The sequence below is a fragment of the Crinia signifera genome, chromosome 6 (genome assembly GCF_055691185.1).
Source record: "Crinia signifera chromosome 6, ASM5569118v1, whole genome shotgun sequence".
Lineage (NCBI taxonomy): Eukaryota > Metazoa > Chordata > Amphibia > Anura > Myobatrachidae > Crinia > Crinia signifera.
Genome location: NC_139222.1, coordinates 72,543,687 through 72,565,680, shown reverse-complemented (window position 1 = coordinate 72,565,680; position 21,994 = coordinate 72,543,687). Strand labels below are relative to the sequence as shown.

The following is a 21,994-nucleotide window of genomic DNA, read 5'->3' as shown; positions in this document are numbered from 1 at the left end:
GCAGAACCACACACAACCAGTGGAGCTGCAGAGAGATGCTGACAGCTGACGAGTTGTTCCAGCAATGAGGCTAAGAGCCTCCTGGAACTTATACCTCAGCCCAGCAAGGTCCGGCCCCCTAGTGGGGGAGGAAGGTATCAAATAGAAGCACTGAGTGCCGATCACGTGACCTGCCCAACATGGCGGCGCCCAGTCCCGGGAGCCGGCGTCTGTGCTGCTGCCGGACCCGCCAATAGACTGGGGAGCCTCCGGACTACCCGCCGCCTGCATCCAGCCAGCCCCGCACCATCACGGCGCCAGGACCGGTGAACGCGGAGGGGTGAGTAGCCGGTGCCGGGCCTGGCACCGCGCCGGGCTGTGACAGTACCCCCCCTTTTAGGAGTGGCCACTGGACACTTAGCTGGGTTCCTGAGGAAGAAACTCTTTACCAGGTTTGGCGCATGAACATCCTCTGCTGGTACCCACGATCTCTCCTCCGGACCATACCCTTTCCAGTCTACCAAGAACTGCAGTCTACCCCGGAGTTGACGGGCATCTAGAATCTTTTTGATCTCAAACTCCACCCCTTTCTGAGTCTTCAAAGCGAGGGATCTGGGAGGAGTCTTCCGAAAACGATTCAGAATCAGGGGTTTGAGCAGGGACACATGAAAGGTGGAGGAGATCTTCAACGAAGATGGAAGCCTGAGTCGGACGGCCACTGGGTTAATTATTTGCGTGATGGTATATGGGCCTATAAATCTCGGGGCCAATTTCATGGTGGGCACCTTGAGTCGCAAATTCCTGGTAGATAACCAAACTCGATCGCCCACCCGATATGCGGGAGCAGCAGATCGTCGCATGTCTGCAAATTTTTTGTATTTAACGGAAGCCTTCCGTAGGGCAGAATGGACATTTTTCCAGATGTCCGAGAAGAAACGTAAAGAGGTGTTAGCAGCGGGTACTTCGGTGGCAGGCAATTGAGGGAACTCAGGTACTCGGGGGTGTCTACCGTAAACCACGAAAAAAGGAGTAGTTTGAGAAGAACTGTGGTACATGTTGTTATGCGAGAATTCGGCCCAGGGCAGCAATTCCACCCAATTATCCTGAGACGAGGAGAGGTATAACCGAAGAAAGGTCTCGAGGTCCTGGTTTACCCTCTCGGTTTGCCCATTTGTTTGGGGGTGGTATGCGGTTGAGAACTTTAACTGAATATTAAGAGCTGAGCAGAGGGCACGCCAGAACCTCGCCACAAACTGCACTCCGCGGTCCGAAATGATCTCTTCTGGGAGGCCATGAAGACGAAAGACGTGAGAAATGAACAACTGGGCTAGTGATGGGGCGCTTGGTAAGCCCTTGAGGGGCACGAAATGGGCCATCTTCGAGAAACGGTCGATGATAACCCAAATGGTGTTGAAACCCTCAGCGGAGGGTAAGTCCGTAATGAAGTCCATCGCGAGGTGAGACCAGGGACGGGATGGAATGGACAGTGGGCGGAGTTTTCCAGCAGGGGCCTGGCGAGGTGACTTATGTTGAGCGCACACTGGACATGAGGAGACATAGGATTGAACGTCCTTGCGAAGAGAGGGCCACCAATAAGAACGTCGCAGAAAGTCCAATGTTTTATGAACACCGGGATGACCTGTGAATTTGGACTGATGAGCCCATTTCAGCAGCTTCGGTCTTAATTCAGTGGGCACGAAAGTTTTGCCGGTCGGAGGAGTAGGCAACTGAGTAACCGCAAAGACCATGGAGTCCAGCACTGGTGGCGTTAATCTCTCCTCCTCAGAGGGTGAGAAGGACCGGGATAAGGCGTCTGCCTTGGTATTTTTTGAGCCAGGACGGAAGGACAATTTGAACTGGAACCGGGTGAAGAAGAGTGCCCACCGGGCCAGGCGAGGATTGAGGCACTGGGCTGACTGAAGGTACAGCAAATTCTTGTGGTCGGTGTAGACTGTAAACGGATGTTGCGCCCCCTCTAGAAGGTATCGCCATTCCTCCAAGGCTAGTTTGATCGCGAGTAGCTCTTGTTCTCCTATGGGGTAGTTACGCTCAGCTGGAGCGAATCTGCGGGAAAAGAAACTGCAGGGATGAAGTTTCCCATCCTCCCCATACTGGGAGAGAACGGCTCCTACTGCCTCGGATGAAGCATCGACCTCAAGAATGAAGGGGTGTTTCATGTCAGGTTGTCTGAGGACAGGTGCTGTAATAAAAGCTTGTTTTAATTTTTCAAAAGCATCTACGGCTGTTTGGGACCAGTTGGCAGGGTTAGCCCCTTTCCTTGTGAGGGCCGTGATAGGGGCGACTATGGAAGAGAACCCTTGGATAAATTTGCGGTAGTAGTTTGCGAACCCCAAGAAGCGTTGAACCGCACGTAGGGTTGTGGGCTTCGTCCAATCTAGAATAGCTGCTACTTTCTCGGGGTCCATCTGTAAACCCTGCCCGGACACAATGTACCCTAGGAAAGGTACGGCAGTCTGTTCAAAGATACATTTCTCCAGTTTACAGTACAATTTGTTCTGACGGAGACGACTTAGGACCTCCTTGACTTGATCCCGATGGGTGTCCAGATCCCGAGAGAAGACCAAAATGTCGTCGAGGTAAACCACAACTGACGTGTATAGAAGGTCCCGAAAGATCTCGTTCACGAAGTCCTGGAAGACGGCCGGGGCATTACAAAGTCCGAAGGGCATTACGAGATATTCGTAATGCCCATCCCTGGTGTTGAAGGCCGTCTTCCATTCATCCCCCTCTCGGATGCGAATTAAATTATAAGCTCCACGGAGATCCAACTTGGAGAAAACTTTAGCACCTTTAATTCGGTCGAAGAGCTCGGGAATGAGAGGCAGAGGATATCGATTCTTAATAGTGATCTCGTTAAGTCCCCGATAATCTATACAGGGACGAAGAGAGCCGTCTTTTTTTTTTACAAAAAAAAATCCGGCTCCCGCGGGGGAAGAGGAGGGGCGAATGAACCCCTTCTGTAAATTCTCGGTGATATAATCTGACATGGCCTGAGTCTCAGTCAAGGATAGGGGGTAAATGCGTCCGCGGGGAGGACTGGATCCAGGTATCAGATCAATAGGGCAATCCCACCTCCGATGAGGTGGTAAGATGTCGGCCGCCCTCTTGTTGAATACGTCCAGGAAGGATCTATAGGGAACGGGAACCTCAAATTGTGGTTTAGTCTCGGTATTACAGAGAGGAACTACTCTATTCAAACAAGATTTAGCGCATGAAGAGCTCCAGGAAAGGATCTGCATGGAAGACCAGTCGATCTGCGGGTTGTGTCTTCTTAGCCAGGGAAGGCCTAGGACCATGGAAAAGGAGGCTCGGGGAATGACCAGGAATTCGATTAGTTCCTGGTGGAGTACGCCTACCCGAAGGGTCAAAGGGGTAGTACAGCAGGATATCAGGCCTTGTGGAATGGGGCTACCATCGACTGCGGTTAAGCGGATCGGGGTCTCTAATTCTAATAACGGGATTTTATGTTGCTGAACAAACTCTTGAGACAGGAAATTAGCAGCTGCTCCAGAATCTAATAATGCTGAGACGTTGATGTTTTTCTTGAGGAAGAGCTGAACCGCAAGTAAGGAATCTAGACAAGTCGGAGAGGTTTGGACTTGTCCTAATCGGACCTCTCCGGACCCTATTAGGACCGAGAGTTTCCCGGACGCTTCACACATTGGGCGATTAGATGGCCGGCCTCGCCACAATATAGGCAAAGATTCTCTCGTCGACGTCGCTGCCTCTCCTCGACTGACAGATGAGCCCGGTTCACCTGCATCGGTTCTTCAGGAGTTGGAGTGGGCACAGGAGGAGGATGAGGTACAGGATAGGTACGGGGACGCTCTCCTTTGTTTTTCTCCGTCTGTCTCTCACGGTATCGTAGATCCACCTTGTTACAGAGGGAGATCAACTCGTCTAGAGTCTCGGGAAGATCTCGTGTCGCCAGATCGTCTTTAATTCGCTCTGATAAACCGCTCCAGAAGGCTGAGAATAGAGCCTCTTCGTTCCAACTAACTTCCGATGCTAAAGTTTGGAACTGTACCACGTATTGAGCTACTGAGCGGTTCCCCTGCCGTATGCGCAGGATCTCCATAGCCGAGGAAGTATTGCGTCCGGGCTCGTCAAAGATACGACGAAATTGAGCAATGAAGTCACGATAGTTTGATAGAAGAGGATCGTCCCTCTCCCACAGGGGAGAGACCCAGTCCAGAGCGGTTCCGGATAACAAAGAAACTATGTATGCCACACGTGTCTTGTCTGACGGGAAGAGACCAGGCTGCAAAGTAAAATGGACGTCGCATTGGTTTAAAAAACCGCGGCACTGCTTGGGTGTTCCATCAAACTTGCTTGGAGAAGGCAAATGGAGCTGATTGGAGGCAGAGGATGCGCCAGACTGAGAACGGGCAGAATCAGCTGGAGGCCGAGATGATGCCTTAGGTAAGGATGTCTGTAGAAGATCTTGTCGGTGCGCGATGTCTTGAAGGCCCTGAGCCAACTGCCTCTGTGTATTCTCCAGCCCCTCCAAACGGGCCGCAATCTGCTGAAGTAAATCGGCCCCAATACTGGGTCCTGAGGCGGAATCCATGTGGCTGGAACAAACTATCACGGCCGGAGGATCTTGAGGACCCACCTCCGGTTCAGATTCAGGCGAGACTGGGGCGGGACGCCCTTGGAACTTGGCAGGTTGGATGTACGACCTCTGCATATATTTTGGGCAGTGGGTTTTGACGAATACTCCAAAGCGAGGGCGCGGAGTCTAACTGCCCAGCGGTCTTCTCCAGGGACCCCCGCAAGGAAGTTTGGTTTTCGCTGCGTCTGGACAGCAGGTCGCGGCCCCTCACTTGGAGCACCCACGGGTGCCCTAGATGGAGCGGACAGGATGAGCCACTCAGGTTAGGGATCGGGACAGGAGTAGGAAGGTCGTAGGGAGTACCGGGATGTTTTGAGGCAAAAACTGAGATGTGGATGACGTAAACCAGAGAATGCTGACGGAGAAACTGACGACTTGACCGGATGACTACTGTAACTGAAAACGGCACACTTGGCTTTAGAAGAATAAACGAGAACTGAAAAAGACCAGACTTGGTTTAAACGTAAACCGACAACTTTGTCCAAAAGGCGAGGCTTGAAACTGAAGACTGCCGACACGGCTACAGGAGATGATGATGGAACTGGAATATCAGGATAGCAGGGAGGAACGGGTTAACACACAGGAGCAGGAACAGGATCAGAGCTGGGACAGGAGAGCTGGATCTGGCAGGAGAGCAGGATCAGCAGAACCACACACAACCAGTGGAGCTGCAGAGAGATGCTGACAGCTGACGAGTTGTTCCAGCAATGAGGCTAAGAGCCTCCTGGAACTTATACCTCAGCCCAGCAAGGTCCGGCCCCCTAGTGGGGGAGGAAGGTATCAAATAGAAGCACTGAGTGCCGATCACGTGACCTGCCCAACATGGCGGCGCCCAGTCCCGGGAGCCGGCGTCTGTGCTGCTGCCGGACCCGCCAATAGACTGGGGAGCCTCCGGACTACCCGCCGCCTGCATCCAGCCAGCCCCGCACCATCACGGCGCCAGGACCGGTGAACGCGGAGGGGTGAGTAGCCGGTGCTGGGCCTGGCACCGCGCCGGGCTGTGACATAGGGAAATGCATATGTTTATTCCCTAATGAGAAGCCATGGATGAATAGTGAGGATTGTTCCGTGCTAAGGCATTTAGATCAAAAGATAGTGTAGCATATACAGTTGCTCGTTCTGATTTGAGTAAGGGCATTCCATTGGCTAAGGAATGTGATGTTGCAAGATCAATGTGGCAATTGGATCAAGCATATAATGAACCACAGAGGTTCTATAACTGGTCTATATAAGACTAATGGTCCATCTGCTGATGAGTTTAATAAATGTTATGCTAGGTTTGAGGATGAGAACCTGGTCTCTGCAGTTAAAATGGATTTTTACATACCCAGGCTGTTGATGTTATTCAACGATTTGTTTGCTTGTGGCTCCCTTCCACAATCCATGTCGGAGACACTGATTGTCGTACTGTTAAAACCTGACAGGGTCTCCACCAGGGTTAACTCTTACAGGCCGACTTCTTGCTGCCCACAGACGTTAACATTTTAGCAAAAGTTTTGGCGCTTAGACTGAACTCTACCATTACTCAATTAGTTCATAGCGATCAGACTGGCTTTATGCCGGGTAAGTCTACAGTACGTCTAAAACCCTGCGGGTGTCTGTGACTTTACCCCCTCTACATTTACTTTTCAGTGGCAATGTAACTTTGATAAAGCTACCTACTGTATAGTGAAACAGGCTATACTTGTGTGGAGGCATGCTACCTCCATTCTTCCTGGGGTGGGTTGGGATCCAGATTTGCCCTTAGATGGCAACAAAGAGTTTGGAGAAATGTCTGGGCTACAGTTGAGTGAAGTGTGGTGTAAATCAGTTATATTTACAAATGGACAATTGTACCAAGAGGGTATATTCAAGACCTTCCAACAGTTACAAGTAGACAATCTCCAACTCCTGCACAACTCAGTTTGTGTGACAACCCCCCCCCCCCCCCCCCCTCATAAAGGAGTCCCCTCTTAAGAAAATAATTAATCTCACTTGGTGCTAGACGGTTGAGTCAATATTTCCCCTGAACAGCTGGTGAAATTCGGAGGCAGGTCTGATGCAAGGTGCCCGAAATGCAGATCACTAATGGGAACGTTCTGGTACTTGATATGTTCATGTTCCGTTATTGTTTTGTTTTGGCCAGAAGTTGCTAAGATAATGATTTTGACTGGTGTACCACCAGATGTTTTTACTCCACAGGTACGCATATTAACTGCTTTTTAAGAAAAAGCTTTGGATAAACGTTACGTTATGAATTTATGCATGTTGGCAAATGTTTGTGTGGCTCGGCTGGGGATAGCCACAGAGAATCCCACGGTTGCAATGATTGTATCTTTTCTTTTTCGATTAAGCAACACATAAGGAGATTTATTAAGCTCGGTGAAGTGATAACTTTTCTGTTTTTTTTTTATCACCGGCCAATCCGCTCCAAACTGTGAAGTTACAGGCTTGGTTTGAAAAATGACAGGTAGGAGCTGATTGGCTGGTGATAAAAACCAGAAATTTTATCACTTCACTGAGCTTAACAAATCTACCCATCAATTATTTTAAGACTTTATGGTAAAGACTAAATCTACCCATCAATTCTTTTAAGACATTATGGTAATAACGATATCATACTATAGTATGATATCGTTATTACCATAATGACATGTACATGTATATAATGCATGGCATTGTTTAACTGTTCACTGTATGTCTTGTTCTTTTTCTTTTCTGTACTTGTAAAAGAAAATCTTTCAAGAAAAACTGTCAGGCACTTCTCTGGAATTATCGGCTGCCAGATGACTGCCTGATAGGGGGCATTCCGATGGTCAGTATCCCGACAGCGGAATCCCGAATGTCGGTGCTCCGACAGGGGGGATACCGACTCACAGGGGCTAGTTTTCCTTGTGGAGGTCCACAACTCACATAGAGGAAGAATAGGACCTATGGCAATCGAAAAAAGCAACTGAGCCCGCAGCGTGGCGAGTGCAGCGAGCCTGCAAGGGGCTTCTTTGCACTCACCCCCTGTCAGAGCACCGGCGGTCGGGATACTGACCATCGGGATCCCCCCTGTTGGACCGCCATACCACACTAGTGTTCATTCTAGCACCCGCTAGCTTTGAAAACCCATGCAGTTCCTGTTCCCTGCCTGGGGTGTCGCTGTCTGCTGCTGTGTTTCTAGCACAGGACTGGCTTGCATATCAGTGCTGATATACAGACCACACTGTGCTATAAGCACTACAGCAGACAGCGACACCCCAGGCAGGGAAGAGGAACTGCATGGGTTTTCAAAGCTTTGATGTCCCGCGGGTGGTAGGGGTATTATATCAACCACTCAGCATGTAGGGCCTGGATCAGTAATTTCCACTAATTACCCCTTTACTGCACAGATGGTGGGAGAAGGGGGCATTGGGCTGAATGAAGGGGCCCTGATACATAACTTCCAGGGTGGTAGAGGATATTTAATATGCAGAGGAGGGGTGTATAGTGGAGTGGGCTTATTATTCATATTTTCTGGTGGGAGAAATAGATTTCTTAGATTTTAATGGAATTAAAAACTAGAGAATCCCACCTACCAAATGATATTGGGGACTAGGGGATCAGAGTTCAGGAGGCAGAGCAATTTGCCAACGAGAATATAAAACTACATACCAGGTGTGTGAAGCTGGAGCAGTAACCAGCTGCTGGAAGGCTGATATCTCTGGTTTTGGGAACAGTAGAGAAAAGCTACTAGTGTCCTTCAAAGGGGGAGAGTCCCAGCTTTTGGAATATAGCCTCAGAAAAACTCTAAGTCAGACAGAACCTGACATATCTGACTGGGAAGATATCTCTGGTTCCCAAGGGCCGATTTTTTAAAATTCTTGTACCCATGGAAAGAGGGGACACTCAGCTTTCAGCCTAGGGCCCCTAGACTCCTGGGGGGTTTCTGGGTACTCAGAACCCCCCCCACTCCTGTCTCCTGTGTGTTTAAAAAGAGTTGCAGGGACCCTGTGTGTTTTCCCTCTGATGAGGGAATGACATATCTTTTAAATGAAGCAGGAAAGATTCCTGATAAGAGATTGTTGATGGCAAAGAAGTATGCAAATATGTACCCAATGCCAAAGGAACATAGCTAATTATGGGAAAAAGCCCCATTAGTGGATGCGTCAGTTGCTAGACTGTCTAAAGCCACTGCCTTGCCTGTCCAAGGGGGTGCTGCCTTTAAAGACCCAGTGGACAAGAAAGTGGAAGGCTATTTTTGAAGCCGTGGGTTATACTTTGAGGACTATTATCGCATCTGCTTGGGTTACAAAAGCCATGATCAAGTGGGCGGAGGAGCTTGGTGGACTACTTCACATAAATTCGGAGACCTTTATACTGGCAGAGAAATCGAGATCTGCCGCAGAGTTTGTTTGTGAGGCTGGTGAGGCAGGAGCTAAAATGGCATCCAGAGTGTCTATAACCTCAGTCTCTGCTAGAAGGGCTCTTTGGCTCAAAGCGTGGGAAGCTGATAGTGAGTCCAAGAAGTCTCTTGCCCTTTAAAGGGGAGTTATTGTTTGGTTCGGAGCTGGAAGCCATCATTAAGCAGGCTACTTGGGGGTAAGAGTACTTTCCTCCCCAATACTTCCAAGAGTTCAGGCTCCAAGTTTGGAGTTTTCAAGTGGTCCTTTTGGCCGCCATTTCGGGGCAGGTCGTCCAACAGCAGACAGTTTGGCCGTGGCAGATTTAAGGCCGGCAGAGGAATGGCTTCCAAAGCCAGATTTGGGGCCTTTTACAAAAAAGCATGCAGCAAAGAGTGATAAGTCCTCTGTATGATGGGGCGGGGACTCCCCTTTCTGGCCTCAGAGTGGGGGGTCGCCTCCTGCACTTTTGGGACAGGTGGAGGGAATCCATAGTGGATCCTTGGGTCCTTTCCATCATCTCCGAGGGTTACCGGATAAATCTCAGGGGCGTTCCACCAAAGAGATTTCTTCCTACACCCTTGCCGCGGTCCGCGTCACTGAGGTCCGCTCTGCTGGGGGCAGCTTTATCTCTCAAAGAGAAGAGGGTATTGATTCCGGTGCCTCGGGGGAAGAAAACAAGGGTTTTATTCAATTCTGTTCCTAGTCCCCAAGCCAGACGGGTCTTTCAGGCCCATTCTAAATTTAAAATCTTTAAATCTTCGTTTTTGGGCAGATTACTTTCGCATGGAGTCTCTGCGTTCTGTGCTCCTGAGCATAGAGCCAGGGGAGTTTCTGGCATCGGTAGATATTCAAGATGCATACCTCCATGTGCCCATTTACAGTCCCTTCTCAGATTCTCAATTGGAGAAAACCATTGGCAGTTTCAAGCCCTGCCGTTTAGTTTGGCAACGGCTCCGAGAGTATTCACGAAAGTGATGGCGTCATGGCTGCAGCTCTCTAAAGGGAATAGTAATTATTCCTTATCTGGACGACCTTTTATTGAAGGTGGAGTCAGCTGGAAAACTTCAGGAACACCTGAGTATTGCGACACAGTTCTTGCAAGATCAGGGTTGGGTGCTAAACCTTCCCAAGTCACATTTGACACACACTCAGAGTCTGCAGTTCCTCGGGGTAATTCTGGACACGCACCTTCACAGGGTGTTCTTACCACACCCCAAAGCAGTGGAGATTCGGCAGATGGTGCTGACAATTCTCCTGGCTCCTGCATCGACGGTGTGGCAGGGAGTAAGGCTGCTGGGCAAAATGGTAGTGACGTTCGAGACGCTGCAGTTTGCCAGATTCCATTCGAGGTCCTTCCAGTGGAACATCCTAGCATGCTGGTCCGGCAATGCCAAGACAATGAAACAAGAACGTCTTGTCTTGTCTCAGGAAACAAGAATATCTTTGGAATGGATATAGAGACTCTGCAGATGGGGCGGTCCCTTTGCTCCTGGGACTGGTTGGTCATCACGACGGATGCCAGTCTCAGGGGTTGGGGGGCAGTTGTGCTTCACCTAAGGTTACAGGGCCTTTGGTCCGAGGAGGAATCCAGGCTTCCCACAAACATACTGGAAGTGAGAGCGGTATGGAATGCCTTGTGCCAAGCAGAGGAATTTCTGAAGGGTTTGCCAGTACAAGTTCAGTCCGACAATGCCACTACGGTGTCATTCTTAAACCACCAGGGCGGAACTCGAAGCAAGATGGAGATGGCAGAGATTGTGAGGACTTCTCCTGGGAGGAAGTGCAGGTACCAGCACTGTCATTCATCTTCATTCCGGGGATCCGGAATGTGGAGGTGGACTATCTCAGCAGGGCGGATCTGATGGAGGGGGAGTGGTCACTCCATCGAGAGGTATTTCAGAATATTGTAGACCGCTGGGGACTGCCAGACATAGATCTTATGGCGTCAAGGACCAATTGTCAAGTGCCAAGGTTTTGCTCTCGGTCGAGGGATCCGGCGGCTTGGGCAGGAGATGCCATGACAATTCCTCGGTCTTTCAATCTGGTCTACATCTTTCCCCTGTTTCCAATTATCTTGAGTGTTAGGAGTCCCAGTGAACTGCAAGACTGATTGAAATATACTTGCTGGAAGAACAGACAAACAGAGGCAGGATTGATGAAACTCACTGCTTTATCAGGATCATAAATCAGGAACAGGTACAGGTATCAGAACAGGAACAGGTACAGGTATCGGAACAGGATCAGGTATTAGGCAAGCTATAGCAATACAGACAAGGCTGAAAAAGCTATCACTGGACCTGAGCTCAGGGCAAATGGAGTTTTTAAACCAGCAGAGACCAATCGCTGCAGCACACAGAGGTAGGCCCCTTAATGATCAATATGTGCTGCAGCTGGGAAAGGCATTCTGAGAACAGCCCAGACCAGCTGATTACACCAGCTGAAACTGCTCTCAGAAGCCACAGTTCTGGATGCAGAACCGAACAGCAGCACCTCTGGCCACCCACAGGTACTGCAAGGTGAACATAACCACAACAGCACCTCTGTGTAACCAGAGGCACCGCAGACCATACAATGACAGCAGCACCTCTGGCCAAACAGAGGCACTGCAAGGTGGACATAACAGAGGCACTGCAGACCAAACGAGACATAAATGGCAGTTCTGACATAGAGGGTTTTGAAGAGGATAAAGAACCAGAGAGTACCGGCCATACTGGTCGGTACTCTACTGAGATTATCAACGGAATCGTGGCGACTTCCTCTTAAGCCGGACTTGCTAAGCCAAGGACAATTCGTACACCTGGACCTAGCTTGTCTAAATTTGACGGCGTGGCGTATGAATCCTCCTATTTGAGAAAGAAAGGGTTTTCAGAAGAGGTTATACAGACCATGCTAAGGGCCAGAAAGCCGGTGTCTGCGGCTAATTACCACAGGGTGTGGAGGATCTACATCAGGTGGTGTGAACGCCAGAGAGTTCATGCATCCAGGTTTAAAGTAGCGAGGCTACTGTCGTTCCTACAGGATGGCCTGTCGTCGGGTTTAAGTTTGCAGTCTTTAAAAGTGCAAATTTCGGCACTTTCCATTTTCTTTCAGAAGAGAGTGGCTCTGTTGCCAGAAGTACAGACCTTTTTGCAGGGTGTGGCTAGGATTAAGCCTCCTTACAGGCAGCCGGTTGCACCGCGGGACTTGTCCCTATGCTGCAGAAACCTCCATTTGAACCACTGAGATCAGCGGATCTTAGTATCTTTCCTGGAAACTCACCTTTTTATTGGTCATTGCTTCGGCTAGGCGTGTGTCGGAATTGGGTGCCTTGTCCTGCAAGTCACCATTTTTGATCTTCCATGATGACAGGGCTGTACTCAGAACAGTTCCTACATTTCTTCCTAAAGTGGTTTCCTCATTTCATTTGAATCAGGACATTGTGTTCCTGGTATTTTCCCCACCTGAGGGAACGAGGAATAGGGACAGTTTAAAGAAGTTGGATGTGGTTCGCGCATTGCAAATCTATATCAGTAGAGTAAAGGATGTTCACAAATCTGATTTGCTGCTGGTTTTGTACGATGTACATAAGATTGGGTGGCCTGCTTCAAATTCAGACTATTGCCCGCTGGTTGAGATCCACTATTGCGTTTGCCTACTGTAGGGCAGGTAGGCCTGTGCCATCTCGCATAAATGCCCAAGGAAGATCCCGCTAATTACAGACCCGTTAGTTTAACATCAATTGTGGGTAAACTATTTGAAGGATTTTTAAGGGATGGTATCCAGGAATATTTAGACCATCACCATCTACTCAGTACTAACCAACATGGGTTCGTGAAAAATCGTTCATGCCAAACTAATCTACTAGGGCTCTATGAAGAGGTTATCAAAAACCTCGATAATGGTAATGCTGTAGATGTGATTTTCCTAGATTTCGCTAAAGCATTTGATACTGTCCCACACAAAAGATTAATTAATAAAATGGAGAACCTAGGATTGGGTGAAAATATCTGCAGATGGGTAGGGAATTGGTTATGTAATAGAGAACAAAGAGTGGTTGTGAATGGTGCCGTATCAGATACGATACCGGTACTAAGTGGAGTGCCCCAGAGTTCCGTTTTGGGGCCCATTCTGTTTAACATATTTTTATTAACGATATTGGGATAGGGTTACTCAGCAATGTATCCATCTTTGCGGACGATACCAAACTTAGCAAAGTCATCAAATCATCAGAAGATGTCACCTTGCTTCAAAATGATCTTGCATTTCTAGATGAGTGGGCAAAAAAATGGAAGATGAGGTTCAATGTAGATAAATGTAAGGTTATGCACCTTGGGAGACACAACCAGTGTGCAAGTTACAACCTTAGCGGAGAGGAACTGGGTAATTCCATACTTGAAAAGGATCTAGGAGTCCAAATAGACAGCAAACTGGGATGTAGTGCCCATTGTAATGTAGCTACAAAAAAGGCCAACAAAATTCTGGCATGTATTAAGAGGGGAATGGAAACTAGAGACTCAAGGGTAATTCTGTCACTGTATAAGGCTGGGGTAGACAACCCTAGTCCTCGAGAGCTACCAAACAGTGCATGATTTGCAGGTCTCCTCACAGAATCACAAGTGAGCTAATTAGCTCCATCTGTGTATCTTTTAAAATGTGTCAGTGATTAATGAGTGCAGCTGTGCAGCAGCTAGGTTGTCTGGAAAATGTGAACTGTTGGTAGCTCTCGAGGGCTAGGGTTGGCTACCACTGGTATAAGGCATTGGTGAGACCTCACCTCAAGTATGGAGTGCAGTTCTTGGCCCCACACTATAAAAAGGACATCATAGAATTTAGAAAAAATCCAAAGGCGAGCAACAAAGCTTATTAGGGGAATGGAGTCTTTAAGCTACGAGGAGAGATTAAGCAATCTGGGACTATTTACACTAGAGAAGAGACGTTTAAGGGGGGACATGCTCAACATGTACAAATATAACAAGGGCCAATATAAGGAACTGTCACACACCCTCTTTTCTACTAGAAAGGAATCTAGGAAACGAGGACATGAGTATAGATTAGAAGAAAAAAGATTTCATTCAGCTAGTAGAAAGAATTTCTTTATGGTCAGAACAGTCAAACTCCTGGATCTCTCTTCCCAGAGAGGTGGTAACGGCTGGCTCATTAAATGCGTTCAAGGCAAAGTTGGACAAACATTTACTGGATAAAAACATCCATGGGTACAAATAAGAAATATATTCTGTCTGTAAAATATCAGAACCTACCAAATCAGCAATGGATATCTATACCAGGTTGAACTAGATGGACGCAAGTCTTTTTTCAGCCTTACCTACTATGTAACTATGTAACTATGTAAATGCCCATACTACAAGGTCAGTTGCTTCTTCGTGAGCGGTGCGTCATGGGGCCACAGCGGAGCAGCTGTGCAGGGCAGCCACCTGGTCCTCTGTTCACACCTTTACAAAATTCTACAGGTTTCATGAGTTCGCGTCGGAGGACTCTTCATTTGGACGGGCAGTGATGAGAACTGGCAGTCTGAGCGTACCCTCCCAAAGGACCGGCTCGTGAACGTCCCATCATAAGCTGTGTCACCGGACTGGACGAAAGAGAAAAGGGGATTTTTGTAAGAACTTACCGTTCAAACCCCTTTCTCTTGAGTCCAGTCCGGTGACACAGCGATCCCTCCCTAACGCTCAGTAAGTTGTACCGTTCATGGTTGCCATGTTATGTGTTATAAGTTGCATATATGATGTTCAGGCATTGTACGGAGTTGTGTATCCTAGTGTGCTGTTGAAGTTTAACTGAAGCATTATGGGATGCAGTAGGGAGGAGCCTGCTCCCAAAGAATTTAGAAGCATAGGTGCCTGGCTCCTGGCGGACCCTCATACATCCCATCGTAAGCTTTGTCACTGGACTCAGAAAGGGGTTTGAATGGTAAGTTCTTACAAAAATCCCCTTTTTTTCCTGTGGAGACTTCAGACAGCAAGGCCAATGCTGTTGACTTATGCTATCACTGTATGGTATGAGAATTCCAAGTGTTCAGATTGTGACTCCTTAGATAGGGTAGTTAAGGCTGCAAAAATCATAGGGCAAGCCTTGCCTAAGATTGCAGACATTTTTGCTTAAAGGGGTTAATTAAAGGCTTTATTTTTAGAGCCAAACCATCCTGGATATTCTGTTTCTCCCTGTTGCCCTCTAAGAAATGTTACAGGTGTTTTGGTTGTCCTACTAGTCAGTTGCAGCATAGTTTCTTTCCAACTGTTATTTTAAGGTTGAATTTGTAATGTGTGAATTGTGAGGATTCCTTTTTTATCATGAAATTTCACTTACGCATTTTCCAATATTGCAGTGACAATAAAAATAAATCATTTGATTTGATAACTCTGCTCAACCAAAACTGCAGCAGAGGCAATTGAGATAAAGGCAACCATTCTATTTGGTAATCTGGAGCTATACAATGGTATCTCCGCAGTGGACCCAACAGTCCTGTCCCCTCTCCTCTCCAGTTGCTAGTCCATATTTCCCAACTAACATATCCCCGGGAACTACTTAAAGGCCCCACATACTGTATAGCCAGTTATCCCAGTGGCAACATGAGCAGGGATCCCCATGCCATTCCTAGAACCTCAGGAATGTGAGCTGCTATTTGGTAATTTCTATTGTGTGCAATTGTCATTGAGTCAACCTTGCTGATTGCCAATACCACTGACATTAAGCATAAGACAACTTCTGGGGTATTACACATATTTCAGATACAGGTACATTTGGAAATATTGTATAAGGAGAGCAGATATAAACCTATAATTGAATCCATAATGAAACTGGTAGCATACTGATAACATACCTACATATCTTATATCCACAGTACATGGTCACATAATTTTCAATAAGAGTATAAATATTGTTTTAAATATACTCTTTATACTTTACCTTTATCTCCAATATTACCATTGGCTCCTTTTTCACCTTCCTCACCTAGTGTTCACACAGAAAAATAAAATATTAGCTGAATACTACATATAGCAAAAGTAACCATAGTAGTAGTGATGTTTGATACTGTATGTTGGGGGAAATTTACTAAGGCATATTCGTAAGCAGTCGTATGTAAATAAGACTGCCTACACGTATTTTACTATGCCTGAAATTTGCCTATTTGTATTCTTTTGACAGTATTTGTATTCCTAATCAGGAATACGAATGTATACGCCATCAAATGAATACGAGTAGGAATCAGATTCCTAATTTACTAAGTGCCAGTAATTGCAGCTAAAATACGCCTGGAAAATACAACTAATTTTCCAGACATATTTGGCTTTAGCCTGCACGGATCAGTCAGATCTGTGCAGGATTCAGGGTAAAAAATAGATAAAATAAATAAATCATTTAAAAAAACAGCCCCGGACTAAAAGAGCTGGATCTCGTTTCAAAAATTCATGGGGCAAAACATGTAGGGGATCCCTGGAATTTTTAAAACCAGCACCAGGCTCAAGGGCCAGTCCCCCATATTTTGAGAACCAGAACCGGACACAACCAGCCAGTAGGGTAATGCCACAGCCGGGGGAAACAATTTTTATATTACTTTCCCTGGCTGAAGCATTCACCACCTAATTGGTCAACCAGGGTAGGGTCCCTGGGGGAGTAGGGACGCCCCCAATGAAGAGGTCCCCTCTCCAGGATTTACCCTGCTCAGGCTGAAGCCCGAGGCTGTCCCCAGTGCCCCAGGGCGGTTGGCAGCAGGTAGATAGCAATTGTGTAAAAAATAGATCGGTCCTCTTCATTCCATGTAGCATCCACATACTTTGCAAAATAAAAAATTGCAAGTGTACTCGTACCCAGCATGAACTTTGATAAGAGCAGAATGCAATATTTGCATTTGGCGCTTCTCACCACAAAGTGCACTATTTGCCGCCTAGCGGGCAATCCGGAGCTGAATTTCTGAAACACAGTTCCTGATTGGCCACTAGGCGGCCAATAGCGCACTTCGGGGGAAGAAGTGCTGAATGTAAACATCTAAATTCTATGCTTCTCACTGTTTTGTGCTGGGACTTATGGTTCTCCAAATCTTAGTATGCGGGGGAGGCTTGCTGGGACTCAGAGTTTTTTTTTACACAAATGTCATCAGCCCGGTGCCCGCCACCCTGGCCCACTGGGGACAGCACGGGCAGAGTTAATCCTTAAGGGGGGACCCCTTCATTTGCAGTCCCCACTCTCACAGGGTCTATTCCCAGCTGGGGAAACTAATAAAAAAAATTTCCCCGGCTGTGGCTTTACCCTGCTGACTGGTTGGGCCCCGTGCTGGTTCTCAAAATACGGGTGGACCCCCTACTCCTTTTGTCCCCCATATTTTGGGAAACAGGACCAGCCCTTGAGCCTTATGCTGGTTTTAAAATTCAAGGGAACCCCTACATGTTTTGCTGCATGAATTTTTGAAACCAGGAACAGCTCTTTGAGCCCGGGGCTGGTTACGGCTGTGGGAGGACCCCACGCTGTTTTATTTTTTATGTAAATTAATCCATTTTTTTACACTGCAGGCTGCCCGGATCTGACTGATCTGTGCAGGCTGCTGATTAGTATTTGTATTTGGCGGCATACGGCCACCTACGTCATAGAGCTAATATGAATTCTTAAATAGGGCAGATTAGTAAATCTGCCCTATTTAAGAATTGTATTTTCCCGAAAATACGTCCGATGCCGGTCATATAGATTTGTACCCGGCATCGGCCGTATTTTTAAATGTTAGTTAATTTCCCCCATTGTGTAAATGTGAAAGATCATGCTTGTTTAAAAAGTATTTAACCTGAATTTTTCTACTGGCCCGCCCCTTTCAAGACCTAGATCAGGCATGTCCAACGTTGGCCCTCCAGATGTTGTGAAACTACACATCCCAGCATGCTTTGCCACAGTTTTGCTATTAGAGAATGCTAAAACTATTGCAAAGCATGCTGGGATGTGTAGTTTCAAAACATCTGGAGGGCCAACATTGGACAGGCCTGACCTAGATCCTTCCTTGAACAAGCTCTTCTCCCATATTTTATCCACTGCCAAATCAGTAATAGCAAGAAATTGGAAATCCCTAAACACCCCACCTATTTCTGCCCTACAGAATTATATATGGTTCATAGCAAATATGGAAAAAATCACATACCACCTACATGACTGTCCCTATAAATTTAATCTCATATGGGACCCTTGGCTTCGTACAATGGCTACACCCAACCAACCCCTACATCAACCTGATCCATATATTAATAAGCCTTTTCTCTCAGTATTGACCCTATACCTCTTTCCCTAGCACACTTAATCTTTGACTAAATACCTAAATAATTAAGTCCTTGTACTTTCCTCTTATTTCCCTTTTCTTTCTCCCCCATCTCCCCCCTCCCTATGCTACCTCTCTCCCTCTTCTTTCCCTTAATAAATAAAAAATTCAGTTTTTTTTCCCTTGTATGTTATTGAAAATGTGAAAGTGTATCCACTCATGTCTGTTTAACAATTTATACTTTGCTATAGCTTCCTCTTTCTGATAAATAAAAAGTAAAAAAAAAAAAAAAGTATTTAACCTGCATATGTTAGATATAAATGTAGGCACAATACCTTGAAATAAACAACTAGAAACACTGTATGTAAATTAAATGTCTATTCACTTAAATTTAATTCATAAGAATATATTATTCAGACAGACTTGGTTACCTTTTACCCCTGGACTTCCATTAGGTCCTGCTTTTCCTGGAGGTCCATTACCACCTTTTATACCTAGTGTTCCTGGTGCCCCAGGGGGACCTAAATAAGGATTTGTTTTATTATTTAAAACGGTTACTTTTATGTTCATATAGGCCCTTATTCTGATTGAGTCAGACGGCTCCTTGTGCGGTCGGACAGCTGATGTTTGGTATTTGCGCATGTGCAGAGGCGTATCTGCGCATGTGCGAATGCTTCGCATGTCCGAACACGAGTGAGGTCCGTGCAGAAAACGATCGTACGGAACCATCCGAGCAGGGGGTGGAGAGGGGCGTGAAGGGCTGTTTGGGCTCATTACCATATGCGTACGCCCCGCGTTTCATGTGCATTCCCATGAAAACGCTGGGCATACGTATGGTAATGCGACTCTGACGCACGTGTGGGCAGCGGACAGCTGACATAGCCGAATGTCAGCTGCCCGCTCATATCCCTGTTTTTATATGGAAAAATGTCCGAGTGGTCTGGAGCACGCTGTGCTGCCTGACCGCTCGGTCCATCATTCGATGGTCGGCGACCATCGGAGGATGGGGGAGGTTCCCACAGATGGAGGAGGTGTTCACATCCACTCGCGGTCCATATGCTCGGCGTCTTACCGCATTTGGATGCTGTATGCGATCTGTACGCTAGGCGGGGCTAAGAACACTCGGTTCCTGTCCAAAATATGCATACGTCCGAATTAACTAGAATAAGGGCTACAGTGTACTGTATCTTGTTTATGTTTAATAGGCTGCAAATAAAAAGACAACATATATTGCACTCTTAAAACAATGAACCTACAGTCAAATATAGTTTAACATGTGCATTTATTTGATGGTAATTGATATAATTGCTTAGTTGCAATGAGTTATAAACCACTTTCTCCATATACATTGGAGGGGCAGATTGTTTCAACAGTTGTTAGAGTAGTGTTACACTCTATTTAGCAGTTAGAAGTGTAAGAAACTTTCAAAGCTAAAGGGTACTAAAGGGTTATGACATTAACTTAATAAATGTTAACAAATTTACATTGCCAAACCAACCCAAATAATGTTTTCTTAGACCTGTTTCTGTTATTTACAAATTAAGAACATGTCTTTATAATAAAATGTACAGCAATTGCATGTCATTAAATAATATAAAAATTAGCTGCTAGTAGTTAAGTCACAGAAAAAAAGGGGGAGGGGGGATGTTGGCTATGCGCTGTCGGACCACAATGCATACCAATCAAGTCAGTAACAATAATGGGTATTCTATTCAAGCCGCAGTATTTATTTAAGAATACAATATTAAATTAATTTATACATAAATAAAACCTAAAAGATAAAAACAACCTGAGTCAGAGGTGACAATAGCCAGCATTTTTAGTAGTGTTCTAGGTCAAACAAAAGCATTTTACACTATATCAGATGAAGTCCTTATAGCACTATTTATTTGGTTAGTTGATGCATGCAACAGGCCCCATAATCCATGTTATTACCAACTCTTCATCATGACATTCTATTGACTGTTAAGAACTATACTTAAGGACAAATACTCAATAATCCGTTCATCTATCTCTCCTATTGGGGCCTGTTACATGCATCAACTCGCCAACTAAATACTGCTATAAGGACTACATCTGATATAGCGTAGATTTATTTTGATTGACCTTAAAAATGCTGGCTATTTTCACCTCTGACTGAGGTTGTTTTAATCTTTTAGGTTTTATTTATGTATAAATTCATTTCATATTTTATGCTTATTTTGAATTAAATTTGCTTTCTATTTTAGCACAGTTTGTCTGTTTGTTTGTTTTTAGTTAAAAGTCACATTATAAAATTTATAAATAGGGGAACTCAACCTCAACTTCCTGGACATTGATTTTATTTCCCTTGTAATTAATGACTAAAATATATTGGGACTAATTTCCAGGTATAATTAATGATAAATTATATTTGTGAAGCATATAGTTTAAAAACAACTATCTTTAGTGATTATTCATTTACTTAATTCCTGACATTTTGGATAAAATAGATTATTTTTCCCTATATTTTATAGAACATCTCTAATGTATAAAGCTGCACACATTTGTACTGTATTTCTTTACCTGGATCCCCTTTTAAGCCATTGACCCCATCTCTTCCATCTCTTCCATTGAGACCTGGAAGTCCCTGTACCACAGAACACACAGGGGATGTGTCTGACAGAGCCTTGGAGAACAGTATCAATAATATTGCAGCTACAAATATCATAGGTTGGAATTGCAGGTTCATGTCTCACCTAGAAACACAAGAATTTTACAAATGTGAAAATATTAAAATGAATCAGTAATAATGTACATTAAACATCATAACACAGTGCTTACCGATTTCAGTGGTTGTTGTCGGTTACAAAACTGTGATCACTTAGTAAGTTGCTCTGAATTTCAGTATTTCACCAAATTGTGAGCCTACAGCAAATATTATACTATAATGAAAGCGATAACGATGGTTTTTATATGGGAGTTTATCAATTGTCATGAACTTTGAGCTGTTAAGGTCAACAAAAAACACTTTTTTTTGTAAAATGAGTTACACTGTGAAAACATTATTTGTAGTATGAAGGTCACCTTGTTTGTGCATCTGCTGAATTGGACTATAGTAATTGCTTATGGTTAAATAGACCATTTTATACCTGCACTTACTACATTAAGGGCCTTATTGTAGTTCACTCATTTTGACAAAATCCTTCTTAGATGGACAAAACCATGTGCACTGCAGGGGGGCAGATGTAAAATGTGCAGAGAGAATTAGATTTGGGTGAGTTATTTTGTTTCTGTGCAGGGTAAATACTTACACTGCAATATAGATCTCACTTTGAAGTAAAACCCCACCCAAATCTAACTCTCTGCACAAGTAACATCTGCCCCACCTGCAGTGCACATGGTTTTGTCCATCTAAGAAGGATTTTGTCAGAAAGAGTGAACTAGAATAAGGCCCTAAATGAGGAGACTGGCTTTGGCAAAAAAGATGTCTGTATAAATAGTCATTTGGCAAAGACACAAAACATATAGCTTAGACCTCTGTTGCCCACCTTTACTTTTGCTTTCTACATAATATACTGTAAGTATCTAACAGTTATTGTAAAGAAAAGTTTATTTAATAGGCATCTAGAAAAGTCAAAATGTACTATCACTGCAATAAAAATCTTCCATTGCCATAATGCGTGCCATACACAGATCAAACTCCCTATCAGAAAAACAGACACCTTTTCTGATTAGACCAGCGGTTCTCAAACTGTGGGTCCTGACCCCAAAGTGAGTCCCGACCTTCTCAGCATGGGGTCGCGACTCCATGTTGCTGACCATCAGGCTGATGACTTT

The 21,994-nt window shown here is 45.6% G+C and overlaps 1 protein-coding gene across 2 annotated transcripts in view; it reads right to left on the bottom strand.

The window, feature by feature from the left end:
* LOC146007720 (uncharacterized) overlaps nucleotides 1–21,087 on the bottom strand; it is a 46,624-nt gene extending 25,537 nt beyond the window's left edge. For both annotated transcript variants that reach the window (XM_083146291.1, XM_083146292.1), the window contains exons 1-4: nucleotides 20,999–21,087; nucleotides 20,741–20,913; nucleotides 18,628–18,717; nucleotides 15,868–15,912 (exon numbers count right to left, since the gene is read on the bottom strand). In XM_083146291.1, coding sequence (XP_083002417.1) covers nucleotides 15,868–15,912; nucleotides 18,628–18,717; nucleotides 20,741–20,906 — 301 coding nt within the window. In that variant the 5' untranslated portion in view covers nucleotides 20,907–20,913; nucleotides 20,999–21,087. The remainder of the gene's footprint in view (nucleotides 1–15,867; nucleotides 15,913–18,627; nucleotides 18,718–20,740; nucleotides 20,914–20,998) is intronic.
* Between the last annotated feature and the right edge of the window lie 907 nt (nucleotides 21,088–21,994).